This window comes from Desmodus rotundus, chromosome 12 (genome assembly GCF_022682495.2).
Source record: "Desmodus rotundus isolate HL8 chromosome 12, HLdesRot8A.1, whole genome shotgun sequence".
Lineage (NCBI taxonomy): Eukaryota > Metazoa > Chordata > Mammalia > Chiroptera > Phyllostomidae > Desmodus > Desmodus rotundus.
This window is the reverse complement of record NC_071398.1, coordinates 68911617-68929523: the sequence shown is the minus strand read 5'-3', so window position 1 is coordinate 68929523 and position 17907 is coordinate 68911617. Positions and strand designations below refer to the sequence as shown.

General features: G+C 41.8%; 1 protein-coding gene and 2 pseudogenes across 7 annotated transcripts in view; 2 read left to right on the top strand and 1 right to left on the bottom strand.

The window, feature by feature from the left end:
* The window catches only part of RPRD2 (regulation of nuclear pre-mRNA domain containing 2), a 90368-nt gene extending 87454 nt beyond the window's left edge, over nt 1-2914 (bottom strand). For 3 of the 7 annotated variants that reach the window (XM_024570483.4, XM_024570485.4, XM_024570486.4), the window contains exon 1: nt 2092-2909. In XM_024570483.4, coding sequence (XP_024426251.1) covers nt 2092-2296 — 205 coding nt within the window. In that variant the 5' untranslated portion in view covers nt 2297-2909. Of the gene's footprint in view, nt 1-2091 lie in introns of all 7 variants that reach the window. The other 4 variants (XM_024570484.4, XM_045203702.3, XM_045203703.3 and 1 more) reach the window with 4 other exon arrangements.
* A 6087-nt stretch (nt 2915-9001) lies between these two features.
* On the top strand, nt 9002-10367 carry LOC112314074 (maspardin pseudogene; annotated as a pseudogene).
* A 565-nt stretch (nt 10368-10932) lies between these two features.
* LOC112313499 (cell growth regulator with EF hand domain protein 1-like) lies at nt 10933-12373 on the top strand (annotated as a pseudogene).
* The last annotated feature ends 5534 nt before the right edge of the window (nt 12374-17907 follow it).

Genomic DNA, 17907 nt, shown 5'->3' with positions numbered 1-17907 from the left:
AAGTTGCACTGCACTAGGCCAAGAGGGAGAAAAATCAGGTTTTTACAAAGACAAAAGCATTTAATTAAATAAATTATATATCGTGCACTTCAAATGAAGTATTGCCTTCCTACAGCGATATTTTTTCCCCTTTTAAGATATTAACAAGGGAAATAAATTCAGACACAATATCAACAGCAGAGGCAGAAAAATTCTGGCTCTAGTTTCTCATTATTATAATTGTCATTTGTAATCCCAAAAGGCAGAAATGAGAACCAACTTATCCTTGCAAATGATGTAACCATAGTGTTAAAGCACCAGAGCCCAAAGATAGGAAATGTTAAATAGTTGCATAATTTAGTATAAATGCTTTAAAACAGGAAGAGTATGTTTTAAGAAAAATATGTCCCCAGGCTCGCATAAGCGCTGCTTGCTACCACTGGTGTACCAAGTACATTAAAAATAATCTTGAAAACATTTTACAAAGTTAAATGTGGCCATCATCAACTAATATGGTAGAGTCAAAACCTAACGCCACCATTTTACTGTGTAAACTTAAGCAACTTAATGTTTCTAAGCCTCAGTGTCCCCATCTGTAAATCAACGATTAAAAAACCTACTTCTTATGGTTAAGGTATAACAAGATAGATATACTGTAAATGACAAGGACTGGGCACATAGCAGATACTTAACATGTTGATGACTGTTATATTTGATTCTGTATGTTCTATTGGTATAATTTTACCTCTTGGAAAAAAAGTAACTTCGATCTGCTATTGGTACATATAGGTAATCAATCCTGTCTTGGTTCTACAACCCTTTCAGCAAATATCATTCAAAGAGTCAAAAAACGTCTTTCTCAACAATAACTTTATATATACAAATGATCTGAAGCTTGGGGCCTACGATTTTGCAAGTTTTTTTATCCATCTGTTCTCTAAAAGGTAAACACAAGTCAAAATACTACAAAAGCAATGGTAGAAATCGAATAAGTAGTGGTGACAAACTATGGACAGGAAGCAAGAAAGACCTAAAATTCCAATATTTTTATTTTTATTTTATATTTGTTAAATATTTTATATTTATTGGATTTAGGATTAAACTTCTCAGGAAGAAGCAAAAGTGACTTCTCCACACTTCCTCATAAGAGATGAAATCTTTTGCAAACAATCTATGCTTCCTGACAGTTTACTAGACCTCTTTTCTGTAGTAAGGCAGAAGAAAAAACTCCCCAATAAAGACAAAACAGTAGTAACTAGGGGGAAAAGGATACTATATATACTCAAAAAGTGTATTTCTTTTTTTTATTTTCCCACTGGGTGACACTGGCATCATTTTGGTCGACAAATATTCGGATGCTGTTTTCTGCTGCTAACAAGGGTTGCAGGGAAAAAGCACGTTTCTTGGTTTCTTGTTTTGATTATTACCTATGAAACCAAAGATTCCTTAAAACGGTATTTCAAGTGATTTTTAAAGTATTGATGATACGGACTACAGTTGCTTCCGGTCAGTATCAAGAAGTCTGTATTTTATTGCGGCAAACACAGGTACAGGGAAAACCCCGCAGGTAGTTGCCTCAGCTCTCAGTGGAGCTCATGTTACTCAACATTCATCCAAATAAAACCCTTCTTATTACACATCACAAGTTTAGATCTTTAGAAAATAGGATGGTCCAACATATTCCAGCGAAATAGGTGGATCTACTACTTTTAAAACTTGTCTGTTTTAAGGAAAACCAGAAATCATTAACACGTCAAGGCCTATCTAAGAAACAAACGGACGCGACAATTTCCGTAAAGGTTCAGTAAGTCAACAAAACCTTACAAGGCTCCGAAATGATATAAGGTAGGAATCCACAGATACGGGGCCAACGGCCCAAGGTCACACCAAGTCAGTGGCTAAAATATCCAAGAAATGCTAAGCCTCCTGCAATTTAGGAAAAGGCTGGCTAGGAATGGAGTCTGGGTTTGGGAACACTCGGGTCACAGCTTTAGTGTGAACGAACAGTCCCAACGATACACGGTGGCTCCACAGGAAAACCCCAAGCGATTCCGGGATTATTTCCTTCCATTTCCCCAAGCTTCCCTTCCCCTAAACACCCCCAACACTCACATCTCCGGAGCCACTTCATCCAATGGTAGACGATAGTAGTGTGGTGTTTCTTGTTCTCTATACACCAGGACGACAGGCCTTGAATAGATTCCATGGTGTTGGTTACCGACTGGAATTTTCGATCCAACGAGGACTCCAGAGCCCCTGACGAAGAGGCCGACGAGGAGGAGGCCTTACTGCTGCCTCCGCCGCCGCCGGCCGCCATCTTCCCGGTTTGCACTAGCGCTGCTGCTCCTCTGGCGGCGGCGACGGCGGCGACGGCGGCGACGGCGGCGGGAGCGAGCAAAACAATCACTGCGAGTGCGTGAAAGCCGTAGGTGGGGAGGGAGGTCAGGGGGAGGGAATGGTGCACGCGCTAGGCTCTTCTGACGGTAGGACGGGCGGGTCAGCTGCTGAGCACGCTGGTGGCTCCCACACGCTGCAAGGAGGGGCTGCGGGATTCTAAGGTTTATCAGAATTGTTCAGGGGGTTGTGTTTAAACCGGTCAATAATCAGAAAATAATTTCGCAGGAAACAGGGCAAAGCCCTTCAAAATGCCTGACCCCCAAACCAGTGGTTTTATAGTCTTTGGCTCTCTACGCTAAGGCCCTTCCCCACTTCTATCACCACACTCCTATTAGGGCGGGTGTTAATATCTTAAATTTAATACCCGACTGCCCCTTCGGTTGCCGTAATCTTTCTCTCCCCTTTAGATCCTCTACCACAGAAAAGGCCCAGGCTACCTAGTCAGGATTTTTTTTGCAACGCAACAGCAGCAAAGGGACAGCAACAGTATCGCGCACGCGCTGCTTAGCCCCGCCCCCCGCTTCCTTCTCAGCCTAGAAAGCAGAGGAAGGCCGTGATGGCGGGGCAATCTGACCAATCAAGGGAGAAGAACGAGAAGCGCGCGCAGGAGTCCGCAAGCCCCAAAGGCCAAGGAGGCGCTTTGATTATTTGTGCGCGTGCGCAGCACATCCGCGTGTAGCGGGCTGGGAGGAAAAACGGGGAGGGAACGAGGAGGGAGTTGGTCAAACTAAAGAGAGGTTGGGGGAAGGGGCTTCACCGCTCTGCCCCACCTTTGCTTCGTAGCGAAGTCTCTCCCTTAAGGATACCTAGCTCACATCAGGGCCAGGAAACGTCCACCACTCAACGGCCACTGTTACTTTCTGGCGACTGCAGCCGCCGAGGCACTAATTCCTTGGGGAACCGACGCACGACACAGTGGCCAGCAGCCATCTTGCAGTGCTGTAGCTGATGCGCATGCGCCAGCTCCAGTGAGCCAGTCACTACGCAGGCTCCTAGACCAAGCAGTCTTCTATATTTCCCTTGGACCATACCATTCATAACTACTTGACTTTGAATTATAGGAAGAGAAAGTAAATGAAGTGAAACAAAAATTTCCCTGTAAAGTTTTCGATACGAAGAAAGGTTAAAAGGTGGGATATCTCACCTTCGCCAGTTATGACACAATCTCACAATTGCACAATACATTATACAACCTAGATTAACCATTCTATCACATCTGCGATGCAAAACCTTTGGGCAGATTTGCAGGCTTCTGTGACCCACTGAACACGTGCAATTATTATATTTTATTTATTTCATGTCTCCCCAGTAGATTCATGTTTCTTGAGGCAGGGAAACTTTTGTCAGGCTCGTATCTAGTATTCATTCATTGAACAAAAAGATGTCGAACGTGTTAAATGAACCGTTCTAAATGTTGGAGAGTAACAACAAAACAGACAAAACCTCCTTCACTCTAGGGCTCTGTGTTAGCAGACCGTAAGCAAACATGTATCAAGGGGTAGTAATAAGTTATGTAAAGAAGTATGAAGCAGGGTAAGGGCGGTAGAGGGTATTGTATGGGTGATCCTGTATATGAGCATAAGAAAGGTGGTTTGGTGCATCAGGAAGGTCTTTGGAAGAAAGTGACACTTGGCTCTTGTTAAAAAAATTTTAACTTTCAGGGCTGAAAGTTTTTTGAAAAGGGTTTATTAGGCCACTGATACAAAAAAGAAGACTGGTCTTGGGGTGTAGAGTCTAAACCACCAGCAACATGACTAGATAAGATATGTCCAACGTCCTTGAGTTTTGCAAGCATATTTTAAACACATCAAGTCGGGGGAGTAAGAAATAAATCCCTCTGGAAGAATTTAGCTAAAGACAAAGGGGATTTGAGGAGGTGAAGCTGGGATAGATGCAGCAGAGTCCACAACAGAATCTGTAAAGCTCGTGTGTAAAGAAGCAGAGACACCTGAGGCTCAAGAGCGCCTGGCTATTTTATCTTTTTAGATAATCTGGAAATAACCGCCTGGAAATTAATTTAATAGTTCCAAAATACACTGAGTGTGAGCAATCTTTTGTTGGTTTTACACTGTAGATATTAACTGATTAACCTCTTTTTTTTCTTTTCCTTCCCCCTCTGGCCTGATGTAATTTAATTTAGGATATCTCAGAATTTTCTCCTTGTTAACATGAATGTTGAGAACAAGGTAACCAAGCAAATATGGGGAAGGGGGAGAAGAACATGCTGGTAGAAGGAACAGCAAGTGCAGAGGCCCTAAAAATAGGAATGTCTTAACATATTAGAGAAAGAACAAGGAGGACAGTGTGGCTGGAAAAGAGTAAAAAAGGGGTTAAGTGGTAGAGGTCTAAGAGGTGAAGGGAAAGAGTTCATGTAGGGTCTTACAGGCCACTGTAAGTAGTACTTTAGCTTCTTAAAAAAAATTTTATTGTTGTTCAATTACAGTTATCCCCATCCCTCCCCCCCCCCATTTGCTCTCTCCTGCCCTGCCCACCTCCCCTCTCCCACATTCAGTCCTCCTCTCCCCTTGTCCTTGTCCATGGATCCTTTATATTCATGTTCCTTGATCTGACCCTTCCCCGTCTTTCCCCGTTATCCCTCTGCCTCCTCCCCTCTGGTCACTGTCAGTTTGTTCTTTTTTTTTTAAGATTTTATTTACAGAGAGAGGGAAGGGAAGGAGAGAGAAATATTAATGTGTGGTTGCTTCTCACGCACCCCCTACTGGCAGGGACCTGGCCTGCAACCTCGGCATGTGCCCTGACTGGGAATTAAACTAGCAACCTTTTGGTTTGCAGCACATGCTCAATCCACTGAGCCACACCAGCCAGGGCCGGTCTGTTCTTTATTTCTGTGTCTCTGGTTCTATTTTGCTTGCTTGTTTGTTTTGTTGATTAAGTTCCACTTACACGTGAGGTCATATGGTATTTGTCTTTCACCTCCTGGCTTATTTCACTTAGCATAATACCCTCCGGTCCCATCCATTCTGTTGCGAGAGGTAGGAGTTCCTTGCTTCTGCTGTGTAGTATTCCATTGTGTAAATGACCACAGTCTTTTGATCCACTCATTTACTGGTGAGCATTTAGGCTGTTTCCAGCACTTGGCCATTGTAAATAGTGCTGCTATGAACATTGGGGTGCTTAGGCTCTTTTGAATTGGTGCTTCAGGATTCTTAGCATGTAATCCCAGCAGTGGAATCACCAGGTCCAAAGGCAGTTGCATTTTTAGTTTTCTGATGAAATTCCATGCTGTTTTCTACAGAGGCTGCACCAGTCTGCATTCCCACCAACAGAGTACTAGGGTCCCCTTTTCTCCACATCCTCACCAGCACTTGTTGATTGTTGATTTGTTTATGATCGCCATTCTGACCAGTGTGAAGTGGTATCTCATTGTGATTTTAATTTGCATCTCTCTGATGTCTAGTGATGCTGAGTATCTTTTCATATGTCTCTGGGCCCTCTGTATGTCCTCCTTGGAGAAGTGTCTGTTCAGGTCCTTTGCCCATATTTGAATTGGATTCTTTGTCTTCCTGGTGTGGAGTCGTGCGAGTGCTTTATATATTTGAAGATCAAACCCCTGTCCAATGTATAGTTGGCAAATATATTTTCCCATATGGTTGGTTCCCTTTTCATTTTGCTGATGTTTAGCTGTTCAGAAGCTTTTTAACTTGTTGTAGTCCCATTTGTTTATTCTTTCCTTTATAGCCCTTGCTCTAGGGGACAGTACTTTAGCTTTTAATGCTGAGATGGGGAGCCCTTTTAAGCAAAGGAGTTTTTTGTTTTGTTTTGTTTTAAAATTTATTGATTTTAGAGAGAGGGGAGGGAGGGAGGAAGAGAGAGAGAGAGAAACATTGATTTGTTGTTCTACTTATTTGTGCTTTTGTTGATTGATTCTTATATGTGCCCTGACTCAGGATAGAACCCACAACCTTGGTGTATTGGCATGACTCTCTAACCAACTGAGCTACCCAGCCAGAGCTTAAACACAGGAGTTTTAAGCAGAAAAATTACATGGTGATCTTTTTAAAAGATCACATTGGTTGCTATGTTGAAAATAAACTACACTGTTTGGAGGTATGTTTGAGCTCGCTGAGTAGACACCACAAGAAAAACTCATCCTCCCAAGTTAAAAACTTTATGGACAAGAAGATTTGATCCCTTTATGAATCTTGGATAAATGAATGTGTGGAGATGGCAACTAGTGGGCAGCAGAACAATACTGGAATGGTGGTAATACAAGGAAATAGTATCATGTTAGAAGAGTTGGGACAAGTATAAAGAATGGCTGTGTTCACCAGAGAAATCAAGCGTTTCCACATGTTCCCTCTCCACAGCACCTGTTCTACTACAACATAAAAATTGAGTCATGTACAGTTTCACATAGAGCTTTTGTTAAATAAACTTTTGTATTGGTTAAAAAAAAACAGAAAGAAAGATTAAAAGAAAAAGAAAAAAATTGACTTCAGAGCCACCAGTTAAGGAGGTTATTGGAATAATCCAAACAAGGAAATGAGAGTGGTTTGTACCAAAATGGTAAGAAAAAAGATAACGAGAAGCTGTGTCACATCCTGGATATATTTTGAAGGTAGAGCCAAAAAGGATTGCTCATGGATTTAAGGAGATTTTAAGAAAAACAAATGAGTCAAGTATGACACCAAGGTTTTTGGCCTAGAACAGTGTTTCTCAAAACCCTTTTTTCCATATTGTTGCCCCTGAAGTTTCTTTTTAGATATTTTACCTAATCCTCTCAACCCCCTGTAAAAGTTTCATGCCACCAATATACTTTGTGTCTGTTTATGTATCTTATATATATGTGTGTGTGTGTATACATATATATATATGTATATATGCTTTACACAAGAGTAAGCATGAAGTTTACTTTTTTTATTCAATGCAGAGTTAAGAGTGACTAAAATCTTTAAGTGAAAAATTAAAAATGTGCCCTAGCTGGGTGGTGCAGTTGGTTGAAGTGTCATCCTATACACCAAAAGAAAAAGTTTCAGGTTCAATTCCTGGTCAGGGCATATACCTAGATTGTGAGTTCAGTCCCTGGTTGGGGCACATAAAAGAATCAACCAATGAATACATAAATAAGTGGAACAGCAAGTCAATGTTTCTCTCTCTCTCTCTCTCTCTCTCTTTCTCTCTCTCTCTCTCTCAAAATTAATCAATCACCCTGACTATTGTGGCTCAGTTTGTTGGGAGTCATCCTGCCTGGGTTTTGTGTTTGGTCCCTGGTGGGGGTATGTGTGGGAGGAAGTTGATGAGTGTTTCTCTCCTTCCCTTTCTCCCTCCCTTCCCCTCTCCCTAAAAATAAATAAACAAAATCTTTAAAAAAAATAATCAACCAAAATTAACAAAATATTTAAAAGTGTTAAAACTATTAATATTTAACCTAACTGTCTAACTATATTTGCTGAGTAACCTTGAGAGTAATTTCTTTCTTTAAAGATTTTATTTTTTTATTTTTAGAGAGAGGGGAAGGGAAAGAGAAAGAGAGGGAGAGAAACATCAATGTGTGGTTGCCTCTCACGCGCCCCTCACTGGGGACCCAGCCCACAACCCAGGCATGTGCCCTGACTGGGAATCGAACCAGCAACCTCCCTGGTTTGCAGGCCCGCGCTCAATCCACTGAGCTACACCAGCCAGAGCTAAAGTAATTTCTTTACTGATACAAATTGTAATCATAAATTACATGTGCAAATTATTAATTTACATAAACATAATAATAGCAATATAAACATTTTAAAATATTATTCTAAACTTATATTTTCACAACAAAAAGAAACAAAAAAATCCAATTAAAAAATGGGCAGAGGACCTGAAGAGACACTTTTTTCAAGAACACATACAAATGGCCAACAGATATATGAAAAGATGCTCAACTTTATTAGCTACAAGGGAAATGAAAATTAAAACCACAGTGGGATACCACCGCACACTTGTTGGAATGACTATTATCAGTAAGACAAGAAATAACAAGCATTAGGAAGATGTGGAGGAAAATGAACCCTCACATGTATACACTGCTATGGGATTGTAAATTGGTACAGCCACTATAGAAAACAACAGGGAGGTTCCTCAAAACATTAAGAGTAGAGCTATCATATGACCCAGCAATCCTGCTTCTGAGTATCTACCCAAAACATTTATTTGTAAAGATCTATGTACTTCTATGTTCACTGCAGCATTATTCATGGTGCCAAGACATGGAAACAACCTAAGTGTCCTCTGATGGATGATTGGATAAAGATGTAGTGCATATATACAATGGAATACTATTCAGCTGTAAGAAAGGATGAAATACTGCCATTTCCGACATGGATGGATCCTGAGAGTATCATGCTAAAGGGAAGAAGATGGAAAAGAACAAAAACTATAGTTTCATTCATGTGAGATGTAAAGCAGAAAGCAAAAAATGAGCAAAGAAAACAAACTCAGACACAGACAACAGTAGTGGGAAGGGGGTGGAGGGAGGATGGAGAGAATAAAGAGGGTCAAATATATGGTGGTGGGCACACAATGCAATATACTGATGATGTATTATAGAATTATACACATGAAACTTATATAATGTTATTAACCAATGCCATCCCAATATATTTAATTTAGAAAACATTTCAAGCAAAACTAAAACAATTGAAAAATTAATATCTTAAAAGTTTTAATGTGCTCCCACTGCCTTCTGCACCTGCCAGTCCTGAGCACTCTGGCTGCTGGCCCCCGTGAGGGCCCGGCCACCTCCCCAAACGCCCTCCCTGGCCTGCTGGCTCCTGTACTGGAGGGAAGAGCTGCCTTGGCGAGGAGGGAAAAGGGTGTTCAAGTGGCCATGGCAAGGTTAACCTTCCTTTCAGCTAACCATGGAGGAAATTAAAGTCTCTCCTGATTGTAACTGGTTCAGAAGTACAGTTCCCTTAAGAAGATTATCGTGGATGATGAAGACAGTAAGAAGTGGTCGCTCTATGATGCAGGTCCCAGAAATATAAGGTGTTCCCTCATATCTCTTCCCCCAGTGAGTGGGACCGCAGATGTTTTTTTTCCACCAGACTTTGGCTTTGACTGTTCGGGGTTACCAAGTTATAGCTTTGTAATGTCCATTTTATTGGGCTCATCTTGAATTCTGTGATGGGTTCATAAAACTTTGGGACTGTTACAATTGGATAAAATTCATCTTTTGGGGGCTTCTTGGTCCAGAAATTTGCTGAATATACTCACAAATTTCCCAGGGTCCTTTCCCTCATCCTCTGCAATTCCTTCAGTGACACCTCTATCTTTAATCAAACTTGGACTGCAAACAGCTTTTGGCTGATGCCATCACTTATGCTAAAAAAACCCCACTTCTTGGACACTTTTCATCTGGCCCAGTGGAGCCTGTGATGGTTGATGCCATTGATTTCATGGACAGGCTGGAAATTTTTGGTCAGGGTTAATTGACTTACTCTGAGACTTACCTTGAATTGTCAAAATTCTTGTGTGGAACCTCATAAAATTTGGGGCATCCCTATAACAACTATAAATGTATTTAACCAGAGTACACCTTCAACTGAAGCTAAAGAAGAAACGTACTAACTGTATCCTAATTCTCAGGGGGCCCACCTGAAAACAGTGGGCAATATCCCATACTTGTGCAGAAGTGCAGAGGTGAATCTTTACATACAGATCCATTGGCTGCAGTTCCATGAAACCAAATACATGGCCATCAATCTGTTGATAGTGCCGAGGAACTCGAGGTGCAGAAAGATAACCTCAGCATCAGTCAGGAGGAACAATAGCTGGGGCTTTGGCTTGGACTCACAAGTGATCCAACATCGTTTTGCACATTCAGTGACATCAGTGCCAGCCAGTCGGCCTCTCTGTTCAGTTTGTCAGGCTCACTGGTTACCACATTTTGGAAGTAGGACTGATGGTCTCCATTGCAAGGGGCAGCTCTTCTAAGCCACTATAACTGTTCCCTCTGATTTTTTTTTAGCTTTTGAATTTGAAGAAGTACTTTTGAAGACTCCCATTTTAAGAATTGTGAAAATTTTGCTACCAAAAGTCTTCACCATTGTGTTCTTAAGTGAATGTTAATTTCTGAGGTTTGGGATTTCGTGGGGGGGAGGGGTTCCTTGTCTTTTTTTTTCTTTTCTTTCTTAATTTCTTTCTTTTTATGTCATTTGCTATAAACACTGCACATCAGAAAGACATTGGTTATTATAATGATTTCTTGGTTATAACTGTTATGAAGTGGCAAGGCTGTCATCCCACCGTTTGCTCTCCTGCAAATCAACTAATTTCCAGTTATGCAAATTGTTTTGAGTTTTAGCTGTTGTCTTTCTGGCTAGTTTAGTCATTTGGAATAAAAATTCAATTAAAAAAAGAAGTTTTAGTGAACTTTTATTAATTATCAGCTGCTAGATACTCATTGAGATATTGTTGACATCTTTTCTTCTCAGCATTTGATATAGTTAATGATGAATTGAATTACTTTTGTAGAATTGAATAATAAAATACAAAATTTTTATTTGCTGTCAACATAGATAACAGCTCCAGGACATTCAGCTGGGCACTCTGGTCATAGTCATGGAGCGCAAGGAGGTAGAGGAGAACCTGCTTCCGGCTATGTGCTCCGGCTCCCCTTCCATCCTCTCTGGTCCATTTATGTAGCTCTGCTAAAGTCGGAGCTGCTCCTGGCCTTATTGGAATGGGTTGGGCAGGGGCTGCAGCTGTACTTCAAGGATCAGCCCAAGTCATATGCAGTGTGGCAGTCAATAGTCATGTGTAGGCAATTTCCTGTGTTATGATTTCAAAATAGGGCAATTGAAGTTCTCCAACCACAGCCATCTTTCCCATAATTTTGTAGTGTTGGCCTTGGACACATTTTGTGTATCTTCCATGAATTCAATGCCATTGCTGCTTGTGGCATACCCAAGAAAATGGGAAAACAAGAAATAAGATTTTGTTGAGTAAAGCTGAGCTCCAGAGGGTCACAAACAATTGTAATACCTAAGATTTTTTCATCCCCCAAGAACCATGGGGTGATATGGTCCTATTGATGATATGTGGGTGCCAGGGTGGCAGCTGCAGCCTAGATGGTGACATGGAGCCACCTGTGTACTGGGAGTGAGGCACAGGCAGCACAATTTTGAGTGACACCAAAACCAGCCCCCAGCCTGAGCCTCACCACACTGCCAGAGGAAAGGTGTTACTGTTCCAGTTCCAGGAAGGATTTTGCCTTTGATGATGAGAATGTTAGTACTGCTGCTACTGCTGATAATGATGATGCCCCTGGGTCAGGCTACTCCCAAGGGTAAAACCACAAGGCTGATCCTTGAAGTGCAGCCAGAGCCCCTGCCCAACACATTCCAATAAGGCCAGGAGCAGCTCCAACTCTTCCAGAGCTACATAAAGGGACTAGAGAGGATGGAAGGGGAGCTGGAGCACATAAGCCAGGAGCAAGTTCTCCTCTACCTCCTTGCCCTCCATGACTATGACCAGAGTGCCCAGCTGAATGTCCTGGAGCTGTTACCTATGTTGACAGCACCTTTGGCCCCTGGAGCTGCTCACTCTCCCACCACCAAACTGGTGGTCCTGGTAGTGGACAAGGTCCTGGAGACCCAGAACCTGAATGGAGATGGGCTTATGACCCCTGCAGAGCTCAACAACTTCCAGGAGAGGCTCCTAGGCACTCAAAGCTCAAAGAGTCACTGGAGCCACAAGATGTTGGGTGGCAGTCTCTGTTAGCTAAAAGCCCATCAACGCAAGAAGCCCAGAAAGCCCTGGATTCTAGAGAGGAAGGTGGGGGACGGATGGAGGCAAGAAGGCAGTCTTTAGAACCTGTACAGGAGGCTAATGGGCAGGCAGAGGCTGGAGGAGATGCCCCAGGACCTAGAGAGGAGGCTGGGGGGCAGGCAGAGACCGACTGGAGAGAAACAGAAGATCTTCCAAGGAAATGTCGGGATCTAAGAACACTGCGAATGAGTTTGAGGTTCATGCTATTCAACTGGAGAATGATGAGATATAAACCTTGAAGATATAGGTTTGTACCCCTAGAAGTCTCACTACTAGAACATAAGCCCCAAAGGGTGGGGTGTGTGTGTTGGGACAAGGACCACCAACTTCTATGTCACCTTCCCGGTTCCAGTAGGTGGCAGGTGTTCTGTACAGCTCATGGAGACCCTAGGTTGAGGGGCAGCTTTAAGGTCCAGATAAACCACATTGCATGAGGAATGACCACTGGATTTGACTACAAGGTGATCATTGGGGGTGTTTGATAAGAGCTGCTTGCAGGTAGTGAAGTAATTGAAGAGGGTTCTAGAGAGAATTAGAGTAATGGAGATATCACATATATACAACTTTTTTACAAGGAATAAAATGGGAGACCTGTGAACCCCACCCCACCTTCGCACCACCTCCCGTGCACCCTCCACCTGTGCACTCCATACCTGTGCCCCCCACCCCATCTGTGCACTCACCCACCTGTTGTTTTCCCAGTACTAGGAAAAAATAAAATGGGAACAGAGAAATGGAGCTGAAGGTGGAGGAAGTGTGGAATCATTTTTTTCCCCAAGATGGAAAATAATTGTAGCTGATGTAAATGATACATTGGGGGAAATATTGATGCATGATAGAAATGGGACAATTTATGGATTGATTTCCTTGAGTAGGTAGGATAGGTTAGGATCAAGTGATAGATCTCCAGATAGTTCCTTTCTTGCAACAGCAAGGTAAAGGGAGAATCCAGGTAAAGATTTAGGTAGGTTGGTAGATTTGTTGGTGAGAATGTGCAGAAATTCTCTTCATTTGCTTCTCTTTTCTCAGTGAAATAGGTGCGCACTATTGTAGGTGCTGAGGAAAAACCCTCTTAAAAGACACCAACGATCCATTAATTGCCAATTCCAGTGCACTGATTACAGCCCTAAGTTTTACTTTTCTATTACATAGTGTGGTTTGAAAGCAAGACATTTAGAACCTGACTCCTCAGATTCAGATTCTGCCACTTGCCAGCAGCAACTTCAGGGATGTTTCATAACCTCTCAATGGTGCTATAATTATTAAATGAGTTAATGCATGTAGAGTGCTTATTTAGAATATTGCCTGCCTTAGTAAAGGCTGGATGATGATGTCAGTTATTATTACATCTCAACCTTTCTTAAAACTATTTTCCCTTTGCTTCTGTTAACCACAAAATCCTTAATCAGCTCCACTAAATTAATGGCTCCTTCCTCTGCCCATTGCTCACCCCTTGTGTTTGCCAGTTTCATTTTAGCCCCTCTCTCATCTTTCTCCTCATTCTCTCCCAAAGATTAAATTTATCACCTGCATTCAGATTTATTTAAGTTGGGCATCCTAGTTACTTTTGATTCCATACTTTGCATCTAGTTGTCAGATCCTGTGGATGTCCACCCAGAAATCTCTTGCATAAATTCCCCTTTCCATTCCCCTTGCTTCTACCTGCTTAAGATTGTCATTGCCATTCTGATGAACTATATATCAACAGCATCACAATCAGTTTCCCAGTCTATCTCTTCAGCTTCTTTAGCATTACCAAATTAGTCTCCTAGTTCTCCTCTACTCAAAAACAAACAACAGATATTTTGAGCTTCCGGCCAAGATGGAGGAGTAGGTAGACACACTGTGCCTCCTTGCACAACCAAAAGAAGGACAATTTAAAAACAAAAAACAACCAGAACTAACAGAAAATCGAACTGTATGGAAGTCCAACAACCAAGGAGATAAAGAAGAAACTTTCATCCAGACTGGTAGGAGGGGCAGAGATGGACAGCAGGGGCTGGTGGACCAGGGAGGTGGCGGATTGTGGAACGGGCCAGGCCAGGCTGCAGCTAGCAGACCTCACAAGGTGGTGGCTGGCAGACCCTGCGGCCCCACATTTGTGCATAGATAAACCGGGAGGAACGGCCGGGGAGCGAAGCAGACCGCGCAACCCAGGGCTCCAGCACAGGGAAATAAAGCCTCAAACCTCTGATTGAAAACACCCATGGGGGTTGAGGCGGCAGCAGGAGAAACTCCCAGCCTTGCAGGAGAATTTGTTGGAGAGACCCACAGGGGCCTAGAGTGTCCACAAGCCCACCCCCTGGGGCCCAATTTGATTGTGGGTAGCAGAGGGAGTGACTGAAATCCTGCAGAGAGTGGAGCAAGCGCCATTGTTCCCTCTCGGCCCCTCCCCCACATACAGGGTCACAGCTCAGTGACCAGTGTTACTCTGCCCTGGTGAACATCTAAGGCTCTGCCCCTTTACACAACAGGCACGCCAAGACCAAAAAAAAAATAAAAATTAAAAAAATTAAAAAAAAAAAAGCCCAAATGAAAGAACAGATTAAAGCTCCAGAAAAAATACAACTAAGCCACGAAGAGATAGCCAACCTATCAGATGCACAGTTCAAAACACTGGTAATCAGGAAGCTCACAGAATTGGTTGAATTGGTCACAAATTAGATGAAAAAATGAAGGCTATGCTAAGAGAAACAAAGGAAAATGTACAGGGAACCAATAATTATGTGAAGGAAACTGGAACTCAAATCAACGGTGTGAACGAGAAGGAAGAAAGAAATATCCAACCACAAAAGAATGAAGAAACAAGAATTCAAAAAAAATGGGGAGAGGCTTAGGAACCTCTAGGACATCTTGAAACATTCCAACATCCGAATTATAGGGGTGCCAGAAGAAGAGGAAGAGCAAGAAATTGAAAACTTATTTCAATTTCTTATTTCAATTTTATAGGGGGGGAATGTGGGAGGGAGGGGGTGTGAACAAATAATGAAGGAGAACTTCCCCAATCTGGTGAAGGAAATACACTTCCAGGAAGTCCAGGAAGCTCAGAGAGTCCCAAAGAAGCTGGACCCAAGGAGGAACACACTAAGGCACATCATAATTACATTCCCCAAGATGAAACAGAAGGAGAGAATCTTAGAAGTAGCAAGACAAAAGGAGACAGTTACCTACAAAGGAGTTCCCATAAGACTGTCAGCTGATTTCTCAAGAGACCTTACAGTCAAGAAGGGACTGGAAAGAAGTATTTGAAGTCATGAAAGGCAAGGACCTACATCCAAAATTGCTCTATCCGGCAAAGCTTTCACTTAGAATGGAAGGGCAGATAAAGTGCTTCTCAGATAAAGTCAAGTTAAAGGAGTTCATCATCACCAAGCTCTTATTATATGAAATGTTAAAGGGATTTATCTAAGAAAAAGAAGATGAAAAATATGAACAGTAAAAATGACAGCAAACTCACAGTTATTAACAACCACACCTAAAACAAAAACAAAAGCAAACTAAGTAAACAACTAGAACAGGAACAGAATCACAGTAATGGAGATCACATGGAGGGTTATCAACAGGGGAGTGGGAGAGGGAGAGATGGGGGAAAGGTACAGAGAACAAGTAGCATAAATGGTAGGTAGAAAATAGACAGGGGTAGGGTAAGAATAGTATAGGAAATGTAGAAGCCAAAGAACTTATATGTATGACCCATGGACATGAACTATGGGGGGGAATGTGGGAGGGAGGGGGTGTGAAGGATGGAGTGGAGTGAAGGGGGGAAATGGCACAACTTTAATAGCATAATCAATAAAATATATTAACAAAACAAAACAAGAAAAAAATAACAAAAATCCGAGAAGGGCCAATATTAGCATGGAGAAATGTCGAATGGCCTGGACTAAAGACCACACACACTTTGTGCCTTTTAGCACCATGACCATCACAGCCAAAGCAAAAAGTTTATTTGCAATGTTGAAAGAAAAGGCTGGGCCCAATTGAGATGTTAAGTGTACTACTAGCTCTGGCTTATTTAAAGGATTTAAGAATCATTATTCATTAATGTGAAAGTGAGTGGTGAGTCTGAGTGCTGATGTTAAGGCAGCTGAAAAATTTTTAGAAACTCTAGGTAAGCTGATGGTAGAGTCCTCCCAATTCCCGAAATGGAGGTGAGGTCAATGTCAGGTTTCAAAGCTTTAAAAACATGTTTTTAATTAAATTTTTTCAATCACAGTTTATATTCAACATTTTTATTTATTGATTTAATTTTTCTAATTTAATTTTATTTATTTTTAGAGAGAAGGGAAGGGAGGGAGAAAAAGAGGCAGAGAAACATTGTGTGTGAGAGAAACATTATTGACGGGTTGCCTCTCGCACACCCCCAGCTGGGGACCTAGACCACAACCCAGGCATGTGCCCTGGCCAGGAATCGAACCACTGATCCCTCAGTTTGCCAGATGATGCCTAACCCACCAAGCCACACCAGTCAGGGCTATCTATTGATTTTAGAGAGAGAGAGAGGAAGGAAAAGAGAGAGGGGGAGAGATAGAGAGAGAGACATCAAGACATCAATTTGTAGTTCCACTTATTTATGCCTTCACTGGTTGATTCTCGTATGTGCCCTGACCAAGTACCAAACCCACAATTTTGGCGTATCGGGACAATGCTCTAACCAACTGAGCTATCCAGCCAGGAACCTAACTGGGGCTTTTCATTTGAAGATTGTTTTCAGTGAGTATGAAATGGTGCTTTGGCCACATTTTCTATTTTACATAGTGCACAAAGTGAAATCCCTGGCCAGGGCCACATTCAGTATTATTTTGTATCACAGTGAAACCTGAGTTCTTGAACGTCTCCCATCTTGAACAATTTGGTTCTTGATCAAGTTATGCATGGAAAAAATGTCTCAGTTGTTGAGCAAAACTTCAGTTCTCTACCCAACACCACTTTTGTGCTGATAACTAGATGATCCGTCACCTGTATAATTCAGTTTTCGGATAAATCACTTCTTAAACAGCCTTCCAGAACAAATGAAGTTTGAGAACCGAGGTCCCACTGTAGTTTCAGGTATACAGCATAGTGGTTGGACAATCATGTTCTTTACAGTTTCCCCCCTGATATCTGCAGTACCCAGCTGACACCATGCATAGTTAGCACACTCTTCCTGACTGTATCCTTACATGTTATTTTCCATTACCATGACTATTAACTATTACATGACTATTTTCCATTACCATAACTATTACAAAACATTACCAGTTTTGTAACTGCCATCCTGTACTTCTCAATCCCTCTACCTTTTTCACCTAGTCCCCCAATCCCTTTCCCCTCTGCAAACCATCAGCCTGTTCTCTGCATATACGAGTCTGTTTCTGTTTTATTTGTTTATATTGTTCTTTAGGTTTCACTTATAAGTGGAATTATATGGTATTTGTCTTTCTCTAACTGATTTATTTCACTTAGGCTAATGCCCACTAGGTCCATCCATGCTATGATAAATGGTAAGGTTTCATTCTTTTTTATGACCATTTATTATTCATAATTTTTGTTTTTTTCTTCTTCTTAAAGAAGACCCTTTAACATTTCTTGTAATACTGGTTTGGTGGTATTTGACTCCTATAGCTTTTTCTTGTCTGGGAAGCTCTTTATTTCTCAATTCATTTTAAATGATAACCTCACTGGGTAAAGTAGTCTTTGTTGTACATCCTTACTTTTTATTACTTAGAATATTTCATGCCAATTCCTTCTGGCCTGAAAAGTTTGTATTGAAAAACCAACTGAGAG